The following is an 18622-nucleotide window of genomic DNA, read 5'->3' as shown; positions in this document are numbered from 1 at the left end:
AACTTTTACAATTCTTGAATTTGTAAAATTAACAAATTTATAAAGTTAAAATCCATAAATGCATGTGTCATGGAAAAATATTCCTAAACCCAACATTCTCTATTTGTGTTTATTATATCAAGTGCCAAATGAAAGTCTGAAATTCCGTTGTCCAAATATATGATGAAATTAAGCTACAAGCATATGGGATAAGGTAAAAATTAATATCATCAAATATTAAAAAATGATACCATATGATAAAATAATAATAGATTGGTATAAGATATAAAGGGACACGTGACAAAAAATAATGAAAACAGAGGAGTAGGATGAACACGTAACATTTCCTAGCACCTAAGGCCAACAAAAATATTGATGTTATTTGTGAAGCATTTTGACATTTTCAGAAATGGTTATACAAAAAGAGTTTTTTAAAACATTTTTAAAAATTTGTTAGCTGATGTATTTTAAAATAAAAGTTGATGTAGAAACCTAAAATATTTTTAATATATTTTTTATGTTGTTAAATATATTTTAAAAACAACTTTTATATATTATATATTATTTTTAATTATTTTTTGTATTTATATAATTATTTTTTAAAATATCTTTTATTCTTAAAAATTAAGTAAAAACAATGTAAGATAACTAAAAATAACTTATTTCTTTATTTTTAAGAACAAAAAATTATTTCCCACGGTTAGGGTACACTATCTGTACCTTTCAATTATTTTGGAAAAAGAACATTTTTATTTTGAAACGACGTCGTACCATTTATGTTGGCAAATTCCGTTATTGTCCCTGGCCTACAGTCTTCAATCGACAAATCAGAAACCCCGCCAAAAAAAAAAAAAAAAGAACCCCTAACCGTCCGTTTGGTCGCTCAGAAAACCGAGGAAAACAGAAGAAAAATTCGATTCAGCTAGGGATGAAAAAAACACAGAAAGTGGAAAATTACAGCTATCCTTTCCTTTCACTTTCCACAGTTTTCTCGACAGCCAATCAGACCTTTGACAATTTAGGCGAACAAAACAAAGTTCCAGTTTATCATATTCAATCGCGAAAAAGACATATAACATCGTAGATATCTCCTCCGCATTTGGATTGTTCCACATTAACTGTCACCGTGCATCGGTTATAAGCTTCAATGTCTCATCTACGCTGTTTTTTCCCTCCAAACAACAGAGGGCGGTTTCAATTCTCTGATCTCAGCATTGTTGACTTTACGATAGTTCTCACCCTTCCATGGATGATTGCAGATCTTCTTCACCGCCTCCCAAGGTAATCTCTCATTTTTTTGGCAATGGTATAACCTGGAAGTTTGAATTATTGTGTTAGTTTCGCTGTTTGTTTCTATGGAAAACAAAATAAAAAAGAGTGCAAATGCTCCTGATGCTACTAGTGTTTAGTAACAAATTTTACCAAGTGTCGAAATGACAGTTATGTGGATTTAAGATTTGTTGGAAAGAGCCGATATGGAATGTAGTGGTTAGTCAAAAGAAAATATAATTTCATTTTTCAACAGAGAAAGCATGAGGGATTAGCTCTGCGTGTTTGTTTCTATGGAAAGCAAATCATCAAATTTTACCATAAAATTTCACTTGATAGGACTTTATTTCTGAAGATATCATTGTAAAAATTGTTAATTTTTTAGTGAATACAGATACAGTGTTGTCCAAAATAGATATAAGAACTCACCTTTCTCAGAGGACCTGCAATTGACTTGGTCCGTTTGTTTTGATGGAATGCAAAGCCAGAAAACTGATAAAATGCTTCCTTACTAACAGTTCTTTGTTGCAAATTCTATGAACATCTGTCAGCATGATAGTTCTGTAGTTTTTAAGATGAATTTAAAAAAAATTGGGTATGGTGTTGTTCAAAGTAGAAATGAAGTTCCACTTTTCAACAGAGGATGCAACCACAAACCATGGATTCAGAAGGACCATATCAGCTTCTCCACTGCTCTAGTAAGGGTGACAAAGCAGGTGTAATACAAGAATTGGAGAAAGGAGTTGATGCCAATCTAGCTGACTATGATAAAAGAACAGCACTCCATTTAGCAGCCTGTGAAGGCTGCGAAGAAATTGTTGTCCTCCTACTTGAGAAAGGAGCTGATGTGAACTCCATTGATCGCTGGGGACGCACTGTAAGTTTTGTTTATAGTATTTAATCTTTGTGATTCATTCAATTGGCATTCTGGAGTGTTGAACAAGTATTTTGTGGCAGAAACTTCTGCCTCATGTCTGACGTAACGTTGGATTTGCGTATAACTGTCCACAATTGCATCAGGGTTCTGCTAAAATTGCTGGTGATGGCAATAACATGGCAAGGCAATCTAGAAAATCTCCTAGGAACTAAACTACTTTGATTTTGTTTTGCTTAGTTTTTTTCTTCTTGCAATTAATCACTGTGCTGATTTGGTCTCTTCCATGTCTCACAAGCTACTACATCCTAAGCACTGACAATATCATATTATTTATAGTCTCAGCACTTCCTTTGTCACTTGAGGGGCTGTTTGAATAATTTCAAAAGGGCCGAGTATCTCCCATTTATTTCCACAGCTTTAGGTTTCACTCCATTATGCCTACGCAGATTGTTGCAGATTATTCCTGTTAGCCTGGCTGTTGTGCAATCAACTTAAAGGATATTCTTGTTGGAAGCATTATGTTCTTCTCCCTGTAGAATATAACTGATGTGGGCCACCTGTGATATGATTATTTTGGCAGCCACTTTCAGATGCTCGCAGCTTTGGTCATGAGAAGATATGCAAGATACTGGAGGCGCAGGGTGGAACAGATCCGGTATATACCCTTTTAATGTGTAAATAATTGGAAGCTTTTACTTAAGCTATGTAAGGAAACATGTTTTTTCTTTTATATACGTAATTTGCTTTGATCTTGATACTTTCAAATGACAAATGTGTGCTTGTTCATGACACTTACCCATCATGTTTGTGCAGATTCCTCAACCACACAAATACTACTGTTGCTTTAAAAATCTTTATCCAACCAAAAATAAGAATTAGATGACAGATGTGATGTGGGGGAGGTTTTTGTTTCTGTACTGGGTTTTCTTTTTTCCTTCTTTAATGGATCAAATTGTCCTTTACAACGAAGATGCAGGTGGCTACATAATAACCTTCATATCCTTTAGTTTTTAAGAAGTGAAAGATCACAGATAAGATTCACAAGTGTATTTACTGTTATCAGTTTCATGTCAGAGTGTTAACAAATACAATATTCTACTAGGTTGTTTATTTGGATGCTCCCTTTTATGGTCAGCCCCTCTTAATAATGCTTGAAAAGTTAAAAATTTAGTAAGGTAGTTTAAGGTTTTCATGTCTTACAAACATACAAAACACACATATCTGAGGCCTCTTTTCACTATATGCAACGGGTTAGTTTTTTGCATTCTTTAAAATGTTTATGGATCTGTGCCTTTTGGTTTCAGATAACAGTTACAAAGAAGTAATGAAAAACTAAATGCATGGTAGCAGCTCATATTCCTTAAATAGAAAATCATAGAAAGAGGGTGTGACAAGTATTTGAGAACTCTGACTATGCGAAAATAGATAATAGTTTAAACTTGAAAAGTGAAGAAATAATTGTCAATTAGTTAAATCATTTTATGTGCATATCACACACTGATTCCTTAAGCGTCTAAAGCTTCCAGACATTTTTCTTAAGGGTTCTTTTATGGAAGCCCCTGCATTAAGTTTCACAATTTCTCTGCATAGATATTCCATCTTGAGATTAGCTTTGTTCTTCTATCCTCTTGTTGTTCAGGTGGGGCTTGATTCCCAGACTCCCTGCTACGAAATTGATCACACCGAGGTGGACATGGATGAAGCAACACTTATCGGAGAAGTACTTTCTCTTTATTTCAATTTCTTCAGACAAATATTTACAGTGTGGACACCTTACACCCATTTTAGACTGCCACCTTTAGGCAAAAGGAGTTCCTTTAAAATATTTAACCCTTTCTACATGTAACCTCTCTATTTATTTTATTATTATATATATTCTTGTACTGCACTAAAAATATGTAGCATGGCAGCAGGGAGCATATGGTGAAGTTTATTTAGTGAAGTGGCGTGGAACAGAAGTTGCTGCAAAGACAATCCGTTCCTCCATTGCATCGGATCCAAGGGTGAAGTGAGTTTCTTCATCTTAAGATGGTTAATGGGAATTGTTTTATTGACTTGCTATTGATTTATTAAGCTCATTGATGCTTGCTTCTCCCATTAAAGAGGGGGTTGATATTACTGACTTTGTAGTCTTCCTAGTATCAACAAATGGAAAAACAATCCAATACTAGGAAAATGACATACATGTATTCAACTAGAAAAACTACAATATAATTAGTTTTGATGTTAACTATTGTTTTACATGGCAAGTTGTAATAATGCTAGGTACTTTCAGCTTTTATCTACTTTGTTCTGAAATCATCACCAAATTCAAGCCTATGAAAAATCTTTCTTAATTATGTTATATTTTGTCCCCCTAACTTTGATTGTTTTACAGGAATACCTTTTTGAGGGAACTAGGTTTATGGCAGAAACTGCGCCACCCTAATATAGTGCAGTTCCTTGGTGTTCTAAAGCACTCTGAGCGCCTTATTTTCCTCACTGAGTATCTTCGAAATGTGAGATTTTCATAATAGGTTTTCATTTTTCTTTTTTTTTTTTTGGATTTCCACTCTCTGATCTTTCCATTGATTGAAATGGTTAGGGAAGTTTGTATGATATTTTGAGAAAGAAAGGAAGACTTGATCCACCAGTAGCTGTTGCCTATGCTTTAGATATTGCAAGGTAAATTTTCTTGGTTTTTTTTTTCCTGTAGGTTTTAAGTAGCAATTCTAATTTTAGTAGAACGTGACTTTGGTTTCTCTTGTGATTATTCTAATGAGACGTGCTTTTTCTCTGTAAAGCAGTACAATGTCATTCAATTTAATATTGTTCTTTGGCCCTTGTAACAAATATAATGATCTAAGTGTTATTTAGGGTTTGTCTTGCTGTTCTGTATCTTCAAATGATATGCCATCTAAATAAGGATAGATCAAAATGGAATTTACATATAAGGCATTTGAATGTAGGCCCCCCTCATAGACTCGCACACAGCACAACAAACTAAGGTGCTTATCCTATCATGTGCTTTCTGGAGTACTGTTTTGGCTTCTCATGACAAGGATGTACATTTGGATTGTTTTAACTTACTATTAGTGGGATCGTTCGTGATTTTTTGTTCATTTTTTCTTTTAAATTTTACCAGATCAGTAGCTGCTCTTGAATTTCATGTCTTTAAATAAATACAAGGTTACTTAGTAAATATAACTAAACACATTCTACATTGGATCATAATTATGTCAAATTATTATGCAATTATTCTGGCAATACTGTAAGCATTTGCCACTAATACAAACTTCTGTAACTTTCCTTTTCTTGTTCCCCTTCCCAAAAAACTTTGATTGGTCACTGAACTTACAAGCAACTATGGTAATTTTACTTTGCAGCCCTTTATTGCATTTGTATTCAATTATGTAACCCACTTTTGCCTCACTCACTTCTAACTCGATGAACTCGTTCTTTGCAAAACTCTGCAGAGGGATGAATTATCTTCACCAGCATAAACCACATGCTATAATTCACCGGGATTTAACTCCAAGGTATTGCAACTTGAACTTTTCTGTTGAAGTTCATTTTGAGAGTATTAGACTGTTGGGTGTGGTCATAAGTCAAAAACCATATGATTTCCAGTTGACTCTTCATCTGTAGTCTGCTCCCCACCTCCCAATGGCAAAGAAAGAATGTCTCACAGTCGTTTCGTTTGGCTCTCACAGAAATGTGTTACAAGATGAAGCAGGACGCCTTAAGGTTACAGACTTCGGTTTAAGCAAAATTGCTCAGGAAAAAGATGCAGTTGGTTACAAAATGACTGGAGGAACAGGTTCATGTAAGATTTTCCATCTTACTGAAAGTCAAACATTTTTTAGTATTTGAAAAAATTCTCAGACAATTTTATGACATTTTCAGATCGTTACATGGCACCTGAGGTTTATCGCCGAGAATCATATGGGAAGAGTATTGATGTCTTCTCCTTTGCACTAATAGTACATGAGGTACAATTAAATGATTTTTTTTTCATTTTTTAAATTTGGGTTTCAGACCCAATTTTTTTGAGATCCATAAATAATTTTGGCATTGACTCATCATGGAAGGCTCATTTATTACAGTAACCATCTGAATTTCTTAGAAAGTTTTCATGGTAGAACAAGTCTGATTACTAATGTCTCAAAAATGGCTGTGGTTTTTCTTATAGATGTTCCAAGGGGGGCCATCAAATAGAGCAGAGAACGCAGAATATGTTGCAGATAAGCGAGCATATGAAGACTCACGGCCACCTCTCTCCTCATTTGTATACCCCGAACCTATCAAGACGTGAGTAACTGAATTTTCATCAGCTATGTTCCTCAACTAGGATGGGCTAAACAATTCACAAAAATAAAAACACTTCCCCATGTCACCGCAATCATTCACTCAATGACCTTAAGCTGAAAGAAACCCTTATTAGGTCTCTTAAGGAATTGTCTAGAATCCTGTTGGGAGAAAATACACTTCTCTGCTGGATTTTATTGATAATTTGAACTGTGGTTTTTAGTTGTTCTTATCTTTTGGCATCGTTTTGTTTTTGTCTAGGTGGCTCCTCTTGTACTCTCTGCATCCCTTTTTTGATAGACTCTTTGTAGTATATCTTTTTGTTTGCCCACTAAAAATACAAAAGAAAAAAAAAAAAGACAAAATATATTTCGTTGTTAGTTGTTTCCAAAACAGGTTTTTGAAAATTATTATAAAAATAGGGTGTTTCTCCTGGCATATTTTAATTATTTTCAGTTGCTTTCTCAGCACAGTTTCAAAAAATAATTATTCAAATATGAAGAATAATTGAAAATAAAATATAGAAGTTATTTTTTTAAAAAAAATTAGAAACACAAAAATAAATTGAAAACATTTCAAATTTCTTAACAGATTATTGTTCTTGAAAGAATCAAAAACTCTTTTTGGAAACTGTTCTAAAAAAAAGTTCAAGACAAACCCCTTTGGTTCTTTTGATGATGCTTTTCATGTAAGAGTAATTCCCTATTTTTCCTGATATAGGCTTCTCAGAAACTGCTGGCACAAGAATCCAGAATCGCGACCTACATTTGAAGCCATAATTCTGGAGCTAGAGAAGATCCAAGAGAGTATGATAAGTAAGAAAACAGCCTGCTGTGATTGTGCTATCTTATGAGATGAGTTGTGGCTTTAATAACAACTTTTTCCTTTTACTCATAGATTGTTTTCCCCTCTATGGATTGTATCTTTCTTTCCCCATTTTGGTTTATTAGAATGGATTCCCCTACCCTTAATATATATATACTGAAAGAAGATCAATCACATTGATCTTATATACATAAGCCTCATGCTGAAATTGTAAACGGACTTATATTCTTCTTCATGGTAGTTGTCTTTCATCATTGCCTGTACAACCCTGAAAGTAACTCATAGCTGGTGTCAATCTTCAGGTACTAAATGTTTTAACCCATGATGGAAATATCGATGATGATGATGATGAAAATTTTTATAAAGGTAAAAATATATTGATGTTGACATCACAGAATGGATCTGAATAATTAGACATCAATATGTTTATTTCCTTTCACAACTTATCATGAATAAGAAGTTATTTCAGTTTCTCCCTATCAGATTGGAAATTTTATATGATATTTGTAAAGAAAGTTAAATATTGATGAAAAGTTCACTCACTCTTTCAAAGTGGGCACCCTAATTGTAGGTACTTAAATAGAAACATCAGAACATGTCATGAATATTTTCATTGTTCTCACATCTTGAGCCATATATGATGGCATAACCATCACCTTCAAGGGGGATTATATTGTAATTTACAAACTCTAAAAATAATAATTGGGGCTACATGAAAACTCTTCTTAAAAACAGGTTTGGATAAACTTTTGATAGAGGATATTTTTTAAAAAATTTAATAGTTTTTTAAAATAAATTTGGTATGTTTTTAGAGTGTTATAAGGAGATAAAAATTAAAATTGTATTTCATATTTAAGTTTTTAAAAATTCTGAACCGGTGAAGAAATTATTTTATGGTAGATAAAAAATAAGAAAACAATCGAACAATATGTCTGGGTGGTGTAGTTGGTTATCACGCTAGTCTCACACACTAGAGGTCCCCGGTTCGAACCCGGGCTCAGACATTTGCATTTTTATTTTATTATTGCCACAGTCTTCCATTTCTGTTGGGAGTCTCCCAGGCTCAGAGTATCAACGACACTCAGTCCCACAATCTCATTTCCATTTCTGCTAGGAGTCTCCCAGATTCTCAATATCAACAACACTCACCCAGATTTTTAACATTTTCTCATCTGGATGTTCATCAATTAGTCAAACAATGCAGATTCAGCCACACCCACTTCCAAACTATAGTCTTAGGTCACCAATTTTCTCACCTTCGACCCATTTTCTCATCCCTTTCTCATCATCATTCCAACCTACTAAACTTGTCTCTATTCCAAAATTCCCATCTGGGTCTTGCAGCTCACTCAAAAGGATGTCTAAGTCACAAACTGGTTTGACAAGCTATGGTGGTTTGGTTAGTGTCAGATGTGAGGCTTTACAGGGAAAAGAGGATGATGGGTTCTATATGAGGAGGTGTGTGGAGCTTGCAAGGAAGGCTGTTGGCTGTACAAGTCCTAATCCCATGGTTGGTTGTGTTATTGTGAAAGATGGAAAGGTTGTTGGCGAAGGGTTTCACCCAAAAGCTGGGCAGCCTCATGGTGAGGTAAACCCCAAAATCTCTCTCTTTTTTCCTTAAGCTCTGGTTGGTTGTTGAGAATATGCAGGAAAATGAAAAAGATGAAATTTTGAATGTACGATTTTTCACTTTTTGGTACCTGAAGCAATCTGATATAATATTTCTGGGTTAAATTTCAATCGTCTTTAAATGATTATAAGCATTTTGTTTGCATCTCATTTAAAATAGTACTATTGCTCAGAAAATTAAACCTGTTTCTGGTTCTTTTATGTTCGATTTTTCACTTTTTGGGACCTGAAGTAATCTGATATAATATTTCTGGGTTAAATTTCAATCGTCTTTAAATGATTATAAGCATTTTGTTTGCATCTCACTTGAAATAGTACTATTGCTGAGAAAATTAAACCTGTTTCTGGTTCTTAAAAGAGGTAACTTTAGTATTCTAACCAATAATGTGTTAGTCTCATTGTGACTTTGGATTGCAAGCGTATATATTGATGTAGTTTTTTATCGTATTGATGTTGGATGTGGATTTTGAACTATTGGGTTTTTTTTTAAGAAACATGGTTAGAGGAAAATACAGATTTGATTGAAGGTTTCTGTTATGAATGTACAACAGCTGATGAGTTATTTAAGTCAGGAGGTTCAATTTGCAGGTTTTTGCTTTGAGGGATGCCGGGGATTTGGCCGAGAATGCAACTGCATATGTGAGCTTGGAACCATGCAATCATTATGGGCGAACACCACCCTGCACTGAAGCACTAATTAAAGCCAAGGTGAAAAAGGTTGTAATTGGGATGGTCGATCCAAATCCTATTGTGGCTTCAAAGGGGGTGGATAGATTAAGAGATGCAGGAATTGAAGTCACTGTGGCCGTGGAGGAAGAACTATGCAAGAAGCTTAATGAAGCCTATATACATCAAATGCTGACAGGGAAGCCCTTTGTCACACTGAGGTAAACTTACGCATGTAATTTGAAGAAGAAAGCAAGCCATAGAGAGTGAGTTGGATAGAGTTCTTTCCATTGATCCTATTTTGGTTTTCTCGATTTTTTTGATTGATTTGCTCAAGCAATTCATTCCTGGATGTTGCATTCAATGTTATTTTAAAATGTGGATTTGGATCTTGGCTCTTTTCCGAATACCTGCACATTATCAATCTGTGCTCAAGTAAATATGAATATGAAAAAATTCTTCTTAGCATCCTCTCATTGTTCTGCAGATATTCCCTCTCAATCAATGGCCACATTTTGGATCAGCTTGGAGAAGGAGTTGAGGAGGCCGGTGGATACTACTCGCAATTGGTACAGGAATATGATGCAATAATTCTTTCTCCAACAACTGTAACTGAGAAGTGTTCTTTTCCTGCCTCCCAAGAACCTGGAGCCAATCAACCTCTTCAGATTTTGATAGCAAAAAGTCCCATCTCACCGAACCAAATCCCCGTTCCCCACACAGAAGCAACTTCTAAGGTGATAATCTTTGCTGACAATGAGACTGCTGTAGAGCCAGAAATGGTTCAAAAGGGAATTGAAACAGTGGTTTTGGATCAGATAAATTTGAATGCAGTTCTAGAATATTGTAAACGTCAAGGATTATGCAGCATTTTGCTGGATTTAAGGGGAAATTTTGGCTATTTTGAAGATCTTCTCAAACAGTCTCTCGAAGAGAATTTGCTGCAAAAGGTTGTGGTGGAAGTATTGCCATTTTGGAGCACAAATGAAGAAGAGGGACTACCCTTGGCTTTGAAGAATCTGAGGAAAGGAATTAGATTAAAGAATATAACTTCTCGGAACTCAAATGACAGTGTTGTGCTGGAGGGATATCTCTGAGGCAAATTAGACGCATGGTGAGCGAGTGCCAAACTATTGCAATCTTCTCTGGAAACCCAGTTGCTGCACTGCACGTGGAGAACACTGAGTTGATTGAATGGTCGTGAGTTTTTCCTTCCTCTCGCTTGGGAACAAATGGATCGTTTACATTTTCTCTGTTTTCCCCTCTTGTAGATGTATTATAATGAATCGAATTTTTCTTAATAAAAAATTCTAAGGAGCATCCTCCTAAACACCTCATGGCAGAATTAAGTATTGGCATTATAATTTATGCATTGAAAACCATGAAGAATGACTTAAAATCATACATTGCCCACTTGTTGCTTGGCATGTTAAATATTTTAAGGTTGAAGGTTTGAAGGTAGCCTTGATTTGGTTGAGTACTGAGTAGTTCTGATGGAGAAAAATGATTCATTTAGCTGTTTGGGTTGTGTTGAGTTGAATAGGGTGCCGGTGGGAATTGACATATAGAAAGTATATTTTTCGGTATCGAAAAGACATCATCAATTAGATGATGCTATACACATGTTTTCAAATCTCATTCTTTGTACTCTAGTTTCATTTATTTGTATCTTTGTATCTTGGTTTCATTTGTTTTTACCCTCGATCTATAACCTGTATCTTACCATACATATTCAATAGTCTGAATTTTTTGTTCCGTAGGTACCGTTATAGCATCTTTGCATTTGCCTGCAATTTGGTGATTTTCTCATTGATGGGCAAAGCATCAACTCAACAAATTTACATGCTCTGTGATTCTCATTGATGGATCTGCATTAACTCAAATGGTTTAATAAAGTTTCAAGATGAATTCTAGTTTCTGTAAAGGTGTAATCTTGTATGATATTGAGCAACAAAATTTTAGCATATATACACATACATGCACCACAAAATGGGTTCCACAAGAGTGAACCAGTTGAGCTTTACAAATCTGTGTGAGGTGGTTTTGATAACAGGAGGCATAGATGACTCCCAGCTCTTAAAGACTGGGAGAGAATTTCTTCAACCCAGTTTTCTGTCCACTTCAGAACTGGGCCTACCATTGGGTGAGTGCTCATCTGCGTGGTTCTTTCTTTTTGCAATGAGTTGTGCTTGAATCAACTTCTCACTGGCAATTGCTTCTTGAATGTTGTTATGAACTAGTTTGCAGAGCTCGTCCAGCGCAAGCATTGGAAATGGTTCTTCAATGAGAACACCCACCTGCAAAAGCTCTAGGGAGATTAGAGGAAGCTAGAAAGCATGAATGAGTGAATAGCAGAGTCCAGAGGGGAGAGAAAGAAAGAGACTTCTTCAATGCAGAAGAGAGAAGCAGCACTGATGAAAGTAGCAGGAACCACAATCCAGTTGCAGTCCTCCCAGAGGATGATGGGGAGAGTGAGATGCCAGAGGACCAGAAACCTTGAGGTCAGGCGGGTATATGAGAGGGGGATAGGTATGCCCATGAGCTGCTCACAAACACCAATACCTTCATGGAAACAAGATAACTTTGACTCCTGCATCATAATGTAGAAGTTATGTTAACATTAGTGATCTTTTTATTCCATGTAGTCCCTATATTTGGTGTGTATTTATGTAGTGAAAGACTCAATCATGTGTAATGTAATGACTGCTCCTATATTTAGGGTTTGGGTTATCACATGTGTAATGCAATAACCTGGTTTCCCTTGTGGTGTCTCCCCCTAATCGATGTAGAAAAAATCACACACAACACATGGCTTTAAAACACTTCATACGACACTGTCGTCATCTATCCCATGAGATTGTAGGGCCAACAATACAATGCCCCTGTTACAACTATTGTCATTGACCCTCAAGGTCGAGACTCATCCTCATATATAGTGTTAAGAACTTCTTTTCTTACTGGGATGTTACATATAAGTGTACAATGTGAGAATGCTCTCTGGGCACTTTGATGCATGAACAGAAAATTGAGTGAAGTTGACTAATCCAAGAGGGAAGTTACCAACACATGTCGCTTGGCATCGTCCAGGTTTAGCAGCTGGAGGCTTTGAGAAATGAACTCAATGATGCAGCGGGGTCGATGCTTTGAACTCAGAACTACTGCTAGATCATCCACCTCAAGCAAATTCTGAAGGTCTTGTCTTATATCTGAGCCATAGATTACATGACACTGCATTTGAGAAAGTTTATAGCACTATCATTTTATCTCACATTTGAGGCTCAATCCAACCAAATCATAGTAGATGATAAGAAAATGGGTGTGTGTGTAGCATGACTGATTGCAAAGAGGAATATTTCCGACCTTCAAGCCAAAGGGTCATCAATTTTTAGTGGAAAATGAAGGTCACTTTGATAATATACTTTTGAAAATAATTATCAAAAAATGATTTTGAAAAATAATTTTTGAAAACCATTCTCAAGTGTTTTCAAAAGCAAAATCCTTATCGATATATTCCTAATGTGCACTTCTTGGTATTTCTATTCAAATGCTGATTCGCTCAATTCAATCTAGATTCTAGGGTCTTCACTTACTTCCCAACAAAAAACCACACTATATGGATTGCTATAAAATTTGCACAACACGTGTTTGATAAAATGAAGCATCACCAACCTTGAGAACAACAGGAAATGCCATGATATACTGCAAGAGCGCCTTCTTCAGCAATGCATCGCCCGAGCTCTCAACCCCCGCTATCACTTGCCTGGCAAAGTCATTAGTCCCTGCAATGATCTTAGTCCAAGCCTTCCTGCCTTCTTCAAACCTCGAATAGGACGCCTCGGTCCTGAAAACCAGCAAAAGAGCCAAGGCAGGCGCTGTCAACTGGTAGGGCAGTGATGAGGCCCTCAATAAGGGGAAGAACTCCGGTAACCAGTGAAAGGTAACTGCTGAATTGTAACTAGCAACGATCACTGCCACTGAAGTGAAGGCGATCACCGGAGGAATCAATGATAGAATTACCCGCGAAGAAAAGCTGGATAACAGGTGCCTGACATGGCGCCTAGAACTTCTATGCTCCACCCAAGTTTCATGGTTGTATAAAGACCTTTTCTGCTGCATTCCACGTTCTTTTATGGCATCAGCCCAGTCGGGAACTGTCCGGAGAATTGAGATTAGGGTTAGGTTTTGGGTGGAGGAGGGAGGGGGTGGTGAGTCTGCTGAGCGTGAAGAGAAGACTCTGAAGGAGAGTTTGGTGGGTTTGGAGGGAAAGGGTAGGAAGTGAAAATTCGGGATTGTTTTGAGAGAAAAAGAGGGTGCTAAGTTTGTGGGAAGTTGAATTGAGTGGGTGGGTTTTCTCATTTGTGGGAATTAGGGTTAGGGTTTTCAGAGGAAGAAGAGAGTCAAGAGATGGAGAGGACATGTTAGGGTTCGAAAGGAGTGAGAGTGAAGTTAAAGAGAAATGGATTAGCAGTTAGAAACGGTTGTTTGTGAATGAGGTTTTTACACATATTCATATGCATTTGGATAAAATATTAGTAGGCACTATTTTCACATATGCTGTTACCATTTGTGGTCACGGCCCCCCATCTCTGCCATTGATATTATAGACAAACTGGTTAAATGGGTCCCATCTGCTGTTGGTCAAGGTGCTGTGACCATCAGATGCAACACTCTTAACATATATACTGAGAGGTAGTTGAGAGAAGTTACTCCTCCTCGAAAGAAATACCCTATCAATTCTTACTGAAATCTCCACCATATAAAATTTAAGCCGTTTGATGAGGATACAAACATAAGACCCGAAAAACGTCAGAACATACACATGATATATAACCTAATTAACGATATATTTTGGGCACCTGCCAAGCATCTTGTGACACAATCCTGATCAAGTAAATAGAAAGGAAACAACTCCCTCAAAACATTTAAAATCCTAAGAGGAGGACAAACGGGAGACTATTTGATGAAACCCACCTTCTTGATTAAATCTAAGACGAATAGGTTAAAAAAAAAGAGAAGGAAAAAACGCAAAAGAAGGTGCCATTCCCTGTATTTTCGCAGGAAAATTTGTAGTATTTTTCTTTGAGAATACTTAGAAGAAGCTTCCTTTGATGAAATTTGTCCCTGCTTTTTCCATTTGAGTATATCTGCGCAAGGGTTCTAGAGAACTTGAAATCTCATGGCTAAAAGTCATCTCTTCTGTACTTGATATCAATGTGCAGAGCCATCAAATAATGGATTTGAAAACCCTTTTCTTGATTCAGAAATGGGCTAATGAGAATAAAAAGTCAGCTTCTTTACAGAGGCAGCCAACAGAACCTGTCATTTCCCTCACAATGGCCACTGAGACCAAAAAAACAACCAAAGAAATTATATGCAGACTCAATTGATGACCTCCAAGTCAGTAGTAGCTATAGTGTAACCAGAGAGCATGCTTCTTTCATGGATTCACAAAGAGCATTCTGGCAGAGCACAATGCTTTGCATATACATGCTTTCTACCCTGAGCACATTGAGGGTTTTAAATACCGGAGCCAACCCAAGAAGTTACATCTTACGCAAAATAACCAGCAAAACACATTTGCCTCATAAAAAGAAGTCCTAAATGCTTTGTTATGAAGGGATAAAGAACCATAATTCAAAATATATATACATTTCACAAGTAGTAAGTACATCATTCATTTAACTTCTAATGTTCTCATCAAAGTGAGAAACTGAGCAAGAAGTCAACAAAGTAATCCCCTGAAAAGAACATAGTTTCACACTGCAAATCTCCGAACTCAGCAAGATTATAAAAACCTTAATTGAAAGCACTCTGCCTATACAAAGGCTGTTCGTTCAAAAGATCTGGATATTACTTCGCACTGTTGGAGCCCAGCTTCCTGTCACTTTCCTGGAGAGTCCTTTTCTGACCCAAAGATGAACTCTTTTACAGAACGCTCAGCTGAATGAATAGCATTCTTAATCTGTGATTGCAAGTCAATGCCATCAGAACTCAATAAGGCATATCAAAATAATTGGTAATCATTAATGGTAAAACAACAAATATTTACAACAACCAATAACTAAAAAGTGCAGTGGTGCAAGTTGTATACTAAAATGTAGATCTCCATAGGTTTTCAAGAAGCTTCTACAAGTTAGCAAGTCTGCTATAACATGAAACTGCTCATACAGATGTTTCACAAAGCTGACTCCTTGCTCATACTCTTCCTGAAAAATGAGCACATACGTAACAGGAGAGAACTTCATGGGAGTTGACATTCCAATATTACTAAGCTTATAAGCTGGATTTCTAGATCATCCAATTAATACTCATGCGACTGCTAGAAGAACACACAAGATATGATTCCTGAGAGGAGATAAAAGGCTATTTCTCAAGGTCCAAATCAGTGTTATGTAAGAATATCATGTCTTATACTATGCCATCATTTTCAAATTCTCTCATTCAAGAAAACCACATACTGCTTTTTATTAAAAATAACTTAGGTTGACATTACAAGTCATTCTTCCTGGAAGCTAAAATCTAACACTATCATTTTCTGGGGGTTCCAGAAAATCTTGTGCTTGTGAATTGAACTCTATATAAGATTGGGTCCTAAAAAGCCCTAGCAAACACTGCACAATGATCTGAAAAGGTCTCATAAGTTATAAGTTTTGCTTCCGGGTGAGTAGGCTTGTAAATGAAAACTTGCAGACCATATTATTCTGGGAATAAATAGATTGAACTTGAACTAAGATTTCAATCAAATTAAGGTTGGGTAAAAATTATAAGCTTTGGTTATTACCACATTCTTAAAATAGGACTTTATTTTTGTGCATCAGGGAAGAGTGCAAGATGGTCAATTTTGTAGTGGAAGGGGGCCATGGTGATTTTTTCCCCCAAAAAATAACAGTACGATTTCGGGAGAGAATTCGAAAACAATATCCCAGAATCCCAACAAACCATGTAAAATATGATATCTGTCATTTGTTCATAATTTTCATAATTTTCAATGATCCATCAAACCTGAGAATCACATCTTCCCATAGTAAAAGAAACCAATACCACTTCATTCACAACTCCTACTAATCCAATACTCTCAGAGAAATCTTGACAAAGATTGAGAAGTGTAAGTCATCAGCAGAAACGGGGAAAAAGAAGAAAAAAGAATAAGAAGAGGATCAACATGGCTTAAAGGAGAGAGATGGAGAGAAGATCCAATTGGGAAAACAATCATATCAAGTAAACCCGGAAACTAGAAAGTACATATCAATCGAAATCGAAGAAGAACAAATTCAAACTCATCTTCCCAAACAATGAAAACCTAGCAACTCATCCACACAATACAAAAGCAATCAAACAACTAATTACCAATATTCCACAAACCCAACATAAAAAAGCATCCATATTTGCAAAGAACTATCAGAAATTGGAGCAACCCCAATAAAAAAATAATATCAGCAAAGAATCTGTACATCACAGAAGTAAATCAGTGGCTTTCAAACGTAAAGAGACACGAAAAATCAGGGAAAGCCCATATCAGAAACTTCAAACAAATTGCGAAACCCATTTCTACCCCAATTCCACCTAAAAATCCCCAGAAAAAATAGGAAAATTTTGAAAATACATATAAAATTTGTAAACTTACAGGGTCAAGAGCATTGGGTTCGGCACCGTAATCAGCAGTAAGGAGAAAATATGAAGCAGTGGCAGTAGCCACCATTGTTGTTCTCCTCACAAGCTTGTCCGTTCTTGGATTCATCAGGATACTGTTCTGCTTACTGCTCTCTGGGAGATGGGAGTAGAAGAACAATTTGGGAAGCGGTTAGCATCCTCGTACGGCGCGTATCAAAACGCTGCGTTTTGGTAAATATTGAAACGGTGGAACCTTTTCAGGGATGCTTCGGAAACGGAGAAAGTTATAACGTTTTAAAATTAAAAATGGTCTAAAAATAGTTTTAATTTTTATTTTAAAAACAAAAATACAAAATAGAAATTGATGTAAAATTGTCACCTCATTTCTTCCTTTATTTTACATGAAGATAAAAAATAAAATAATTTTAGAAAAGTTTCACAAGATATCTTATCATATTAATTTGAGAAGTATCAAATAAATTAATCAATTTTTCATTTTTAAAAGGGTTAAATATATTTTACCGCTCAAATTTTGTCGTGTTTTATACTTTACTTCTCACATTCAAAACTCAACACTTTATTCCTCTAATTTATTAAAATGCAACACTTTGCCCGTAAATTTATTAAAAATTTAACGAATAATTTATTAAAAAATTAATAAATAATTTATTAAGTAAAGAAACAATGTTAAAATGTAAAGAAAAATAATTGAAATACAAATAAAAACATTTATTACTCAAGTTTGAAGTCATTACATTTTACAGTTTCATATGAAAATCACGAATAGTCATTTAAATATTTCTCTAAAATAAAATATAAAAAAATCAAAACTGATAACTATTATATTTAAGGCATTTAAAAATTTTTACTTTAAGATTATTAATTCAAAGTTGGTTTTCCCCCATTTTATACTAGTGTTTCAACTAAAGTGATCAATCTTTTTTGTAATTTTACGAAAGGTTTGCAATTAATGACAAAGTGTTGATATTTAATAAGTTTAAAGGGCAAAAAATCGGGTGTTAAATCTAAGATGACAAAATGTAAAATATGTTAAAGGTTGAACGGAAAGTGTTGTAGATCCCCATTTTAGGGCTCGGTTTCATGCACTTTCATGCAGCTTGTTTTGCCAAGTGTCGCAACCCCAGGAGACCACATGGCGTCTTTTAATTGGCCGCTATGGAATCAGATATTGCTTTTTGAGGAGCTATCAAGAGGCGACACCTGTTAGAGGATATTCAGAAGAGCTTTTGGGCTGTTAGAGTGGAGTTTGGTGATTCTTTTAAGGTGTGAGGGGGACCCCCCCCCCCCCCCCCCCTCTGACCATGAATCCCGGCCAGATGGGACAGGCAGCCAGGAAGCTGAGGGCTCGATGTCGGCTGCAGCAGGCGTGCAGCAGCAGAGAGAGTGGTTGGGCAAGCCATGCTTGCTGACCGGTGAATAGGAAAAAGAAGAGCAGAAGAAGGAAGAGGGACGGAGGGG

General features: G+C 35.9%; 4 protein-coding genes and 1 non-coding gene across 6 annotated transcripts; 3 read left to right on the top strand and 2 right to left on the bottom strand.

Annotated features, from left to right (window-relative positions):
• The first annotated feature begins 1182 nt into the window (after positions 1-1182).
• Positions 1183-7382, top strand: LOC117932553 (integrin-linked protein kinase 1-like). Its single transcript, XM_034853829.1, has 12 exons — positions 1183-1260; positions 1889-2125; positions 2706-2780; positions 3765-3845; positions 4039-4133; positions 4503-4623; positions 4710-4789; positions 5581-5643; positions 5818-5930; positions 6011-6096; positions 6297-6415; positions 7133-7382. The coding sequence occupies exons 1-12, from the start codon at positions 1225-1227 to the stop codon at positions 7263-7265; spliced, it is 1239 nt and encodes a 412-aa protein (XP_034709720.1). The 5' UTR covers positions 1183-1224; the 3' UTR covers positions 7266-7382.
• Positions 7383-8167: 785 nt separating this feature from the next.
• On the top strand, positions 8168-8241 carry TRNAV-CAC. Its single transcript has one exon. It is a non-coding gene; the product is annotated as a tRNA-Val (tRNA).
• Positions 8242-8279: 38 nt separating this feature from the next.
• LOC117932158 (riboflavin biosynthesis protein PYRD, chloroplastic) lies at positions 8280-12312 on the top strand. 2 transcript variants are annotated; one of them, XM_034853252.1, is made up of 4 exons: positions 8280-8825; positions 9439-9753; positions 10020-11675; positions 11773-12312. In XM_034853252.1, exons 1-3 carry the CDS (start codon positions 8770-8772, stop codon positions 10627-10629), a joined length of 981 nt encoding a protein of 326 aa, XP_034709143.1. In that variant the 5' UTR covers positions 8280-8769; the 3' UTR covers positions 10630-11675; positions 11773-12312. The 2 variants fall into 2 exon arrangements, with proteins under 2 accessions (XP_034709143.1, XP_034709142.1); XM_034853251.1 differs by having other exon boundaries at positions 8281-8825; positions 9455-9753.
• On the bottom strand, positions 11447-14081 carry LOC117932159 (UPF0187 protein At3g61320, chloroplastic-like). Its single transcript, XM_034853253.1, has 4 exons — positions 13202-14081; positions 12593-12760; positions 11916-12122; positions 11447-11829 (listed from the first exon to the last, which is right to left on the bottom strand). The coding sequence occupies exons 1-4, from the start codon at positions 13886-13888 to the stop codon at positions 11632-11634; spliced, it is 1260 nt and encodes a 419-aa protein (XP_034709144.1). The 5' UTR covers positions 13889-14081; the 3' UTR covers positions 11447-11631.
• Positions 14082-15117: 1036 nt separating this feature from the next.
• Positions 15118-17310, bottom strand: LOC117932160. The gene is made up of 2 exons (XM_034853254.1): positions 17157-17310; positions 15118-15494 (listed from the first exon to the last, which is right to left on the bottom strand). The coding sequence occupies exons 1-2, from the start codon at positions 17268-17270 to the stop codon at positions 15414-15416; spliced, it is 195 nt and encodes a 64-aa protein (XP_034709145.1). The 5' UTR covers positions 17271-17310; the 3' UTR covers positions 15118-15413.
• Between the last annotated feature and the right edge of the window lie 1312 nt (positions 17311-18622).

This window comes from Vitis riparia, chromosome 15 (assembly GCF_004353265.1).
Source record: "Vitis riparia cultivar Riparia Gloire de Montpellier isolate 1030 chromosome 15, EGFV_Vit.rip_1.0, whole genome shotgun sequence".
Classification (NCBI taxonomy): Eukaryota; Viridiplantae; Streptophyta; class Magnoliopsida; order Vitales; family Vitaceae; genus Vitis; species Vitis riparia.
Note: the sequence above shows the minus strand (reverse complement) of the source record. Positions and strands in the feature narration are given on the sequence as shown.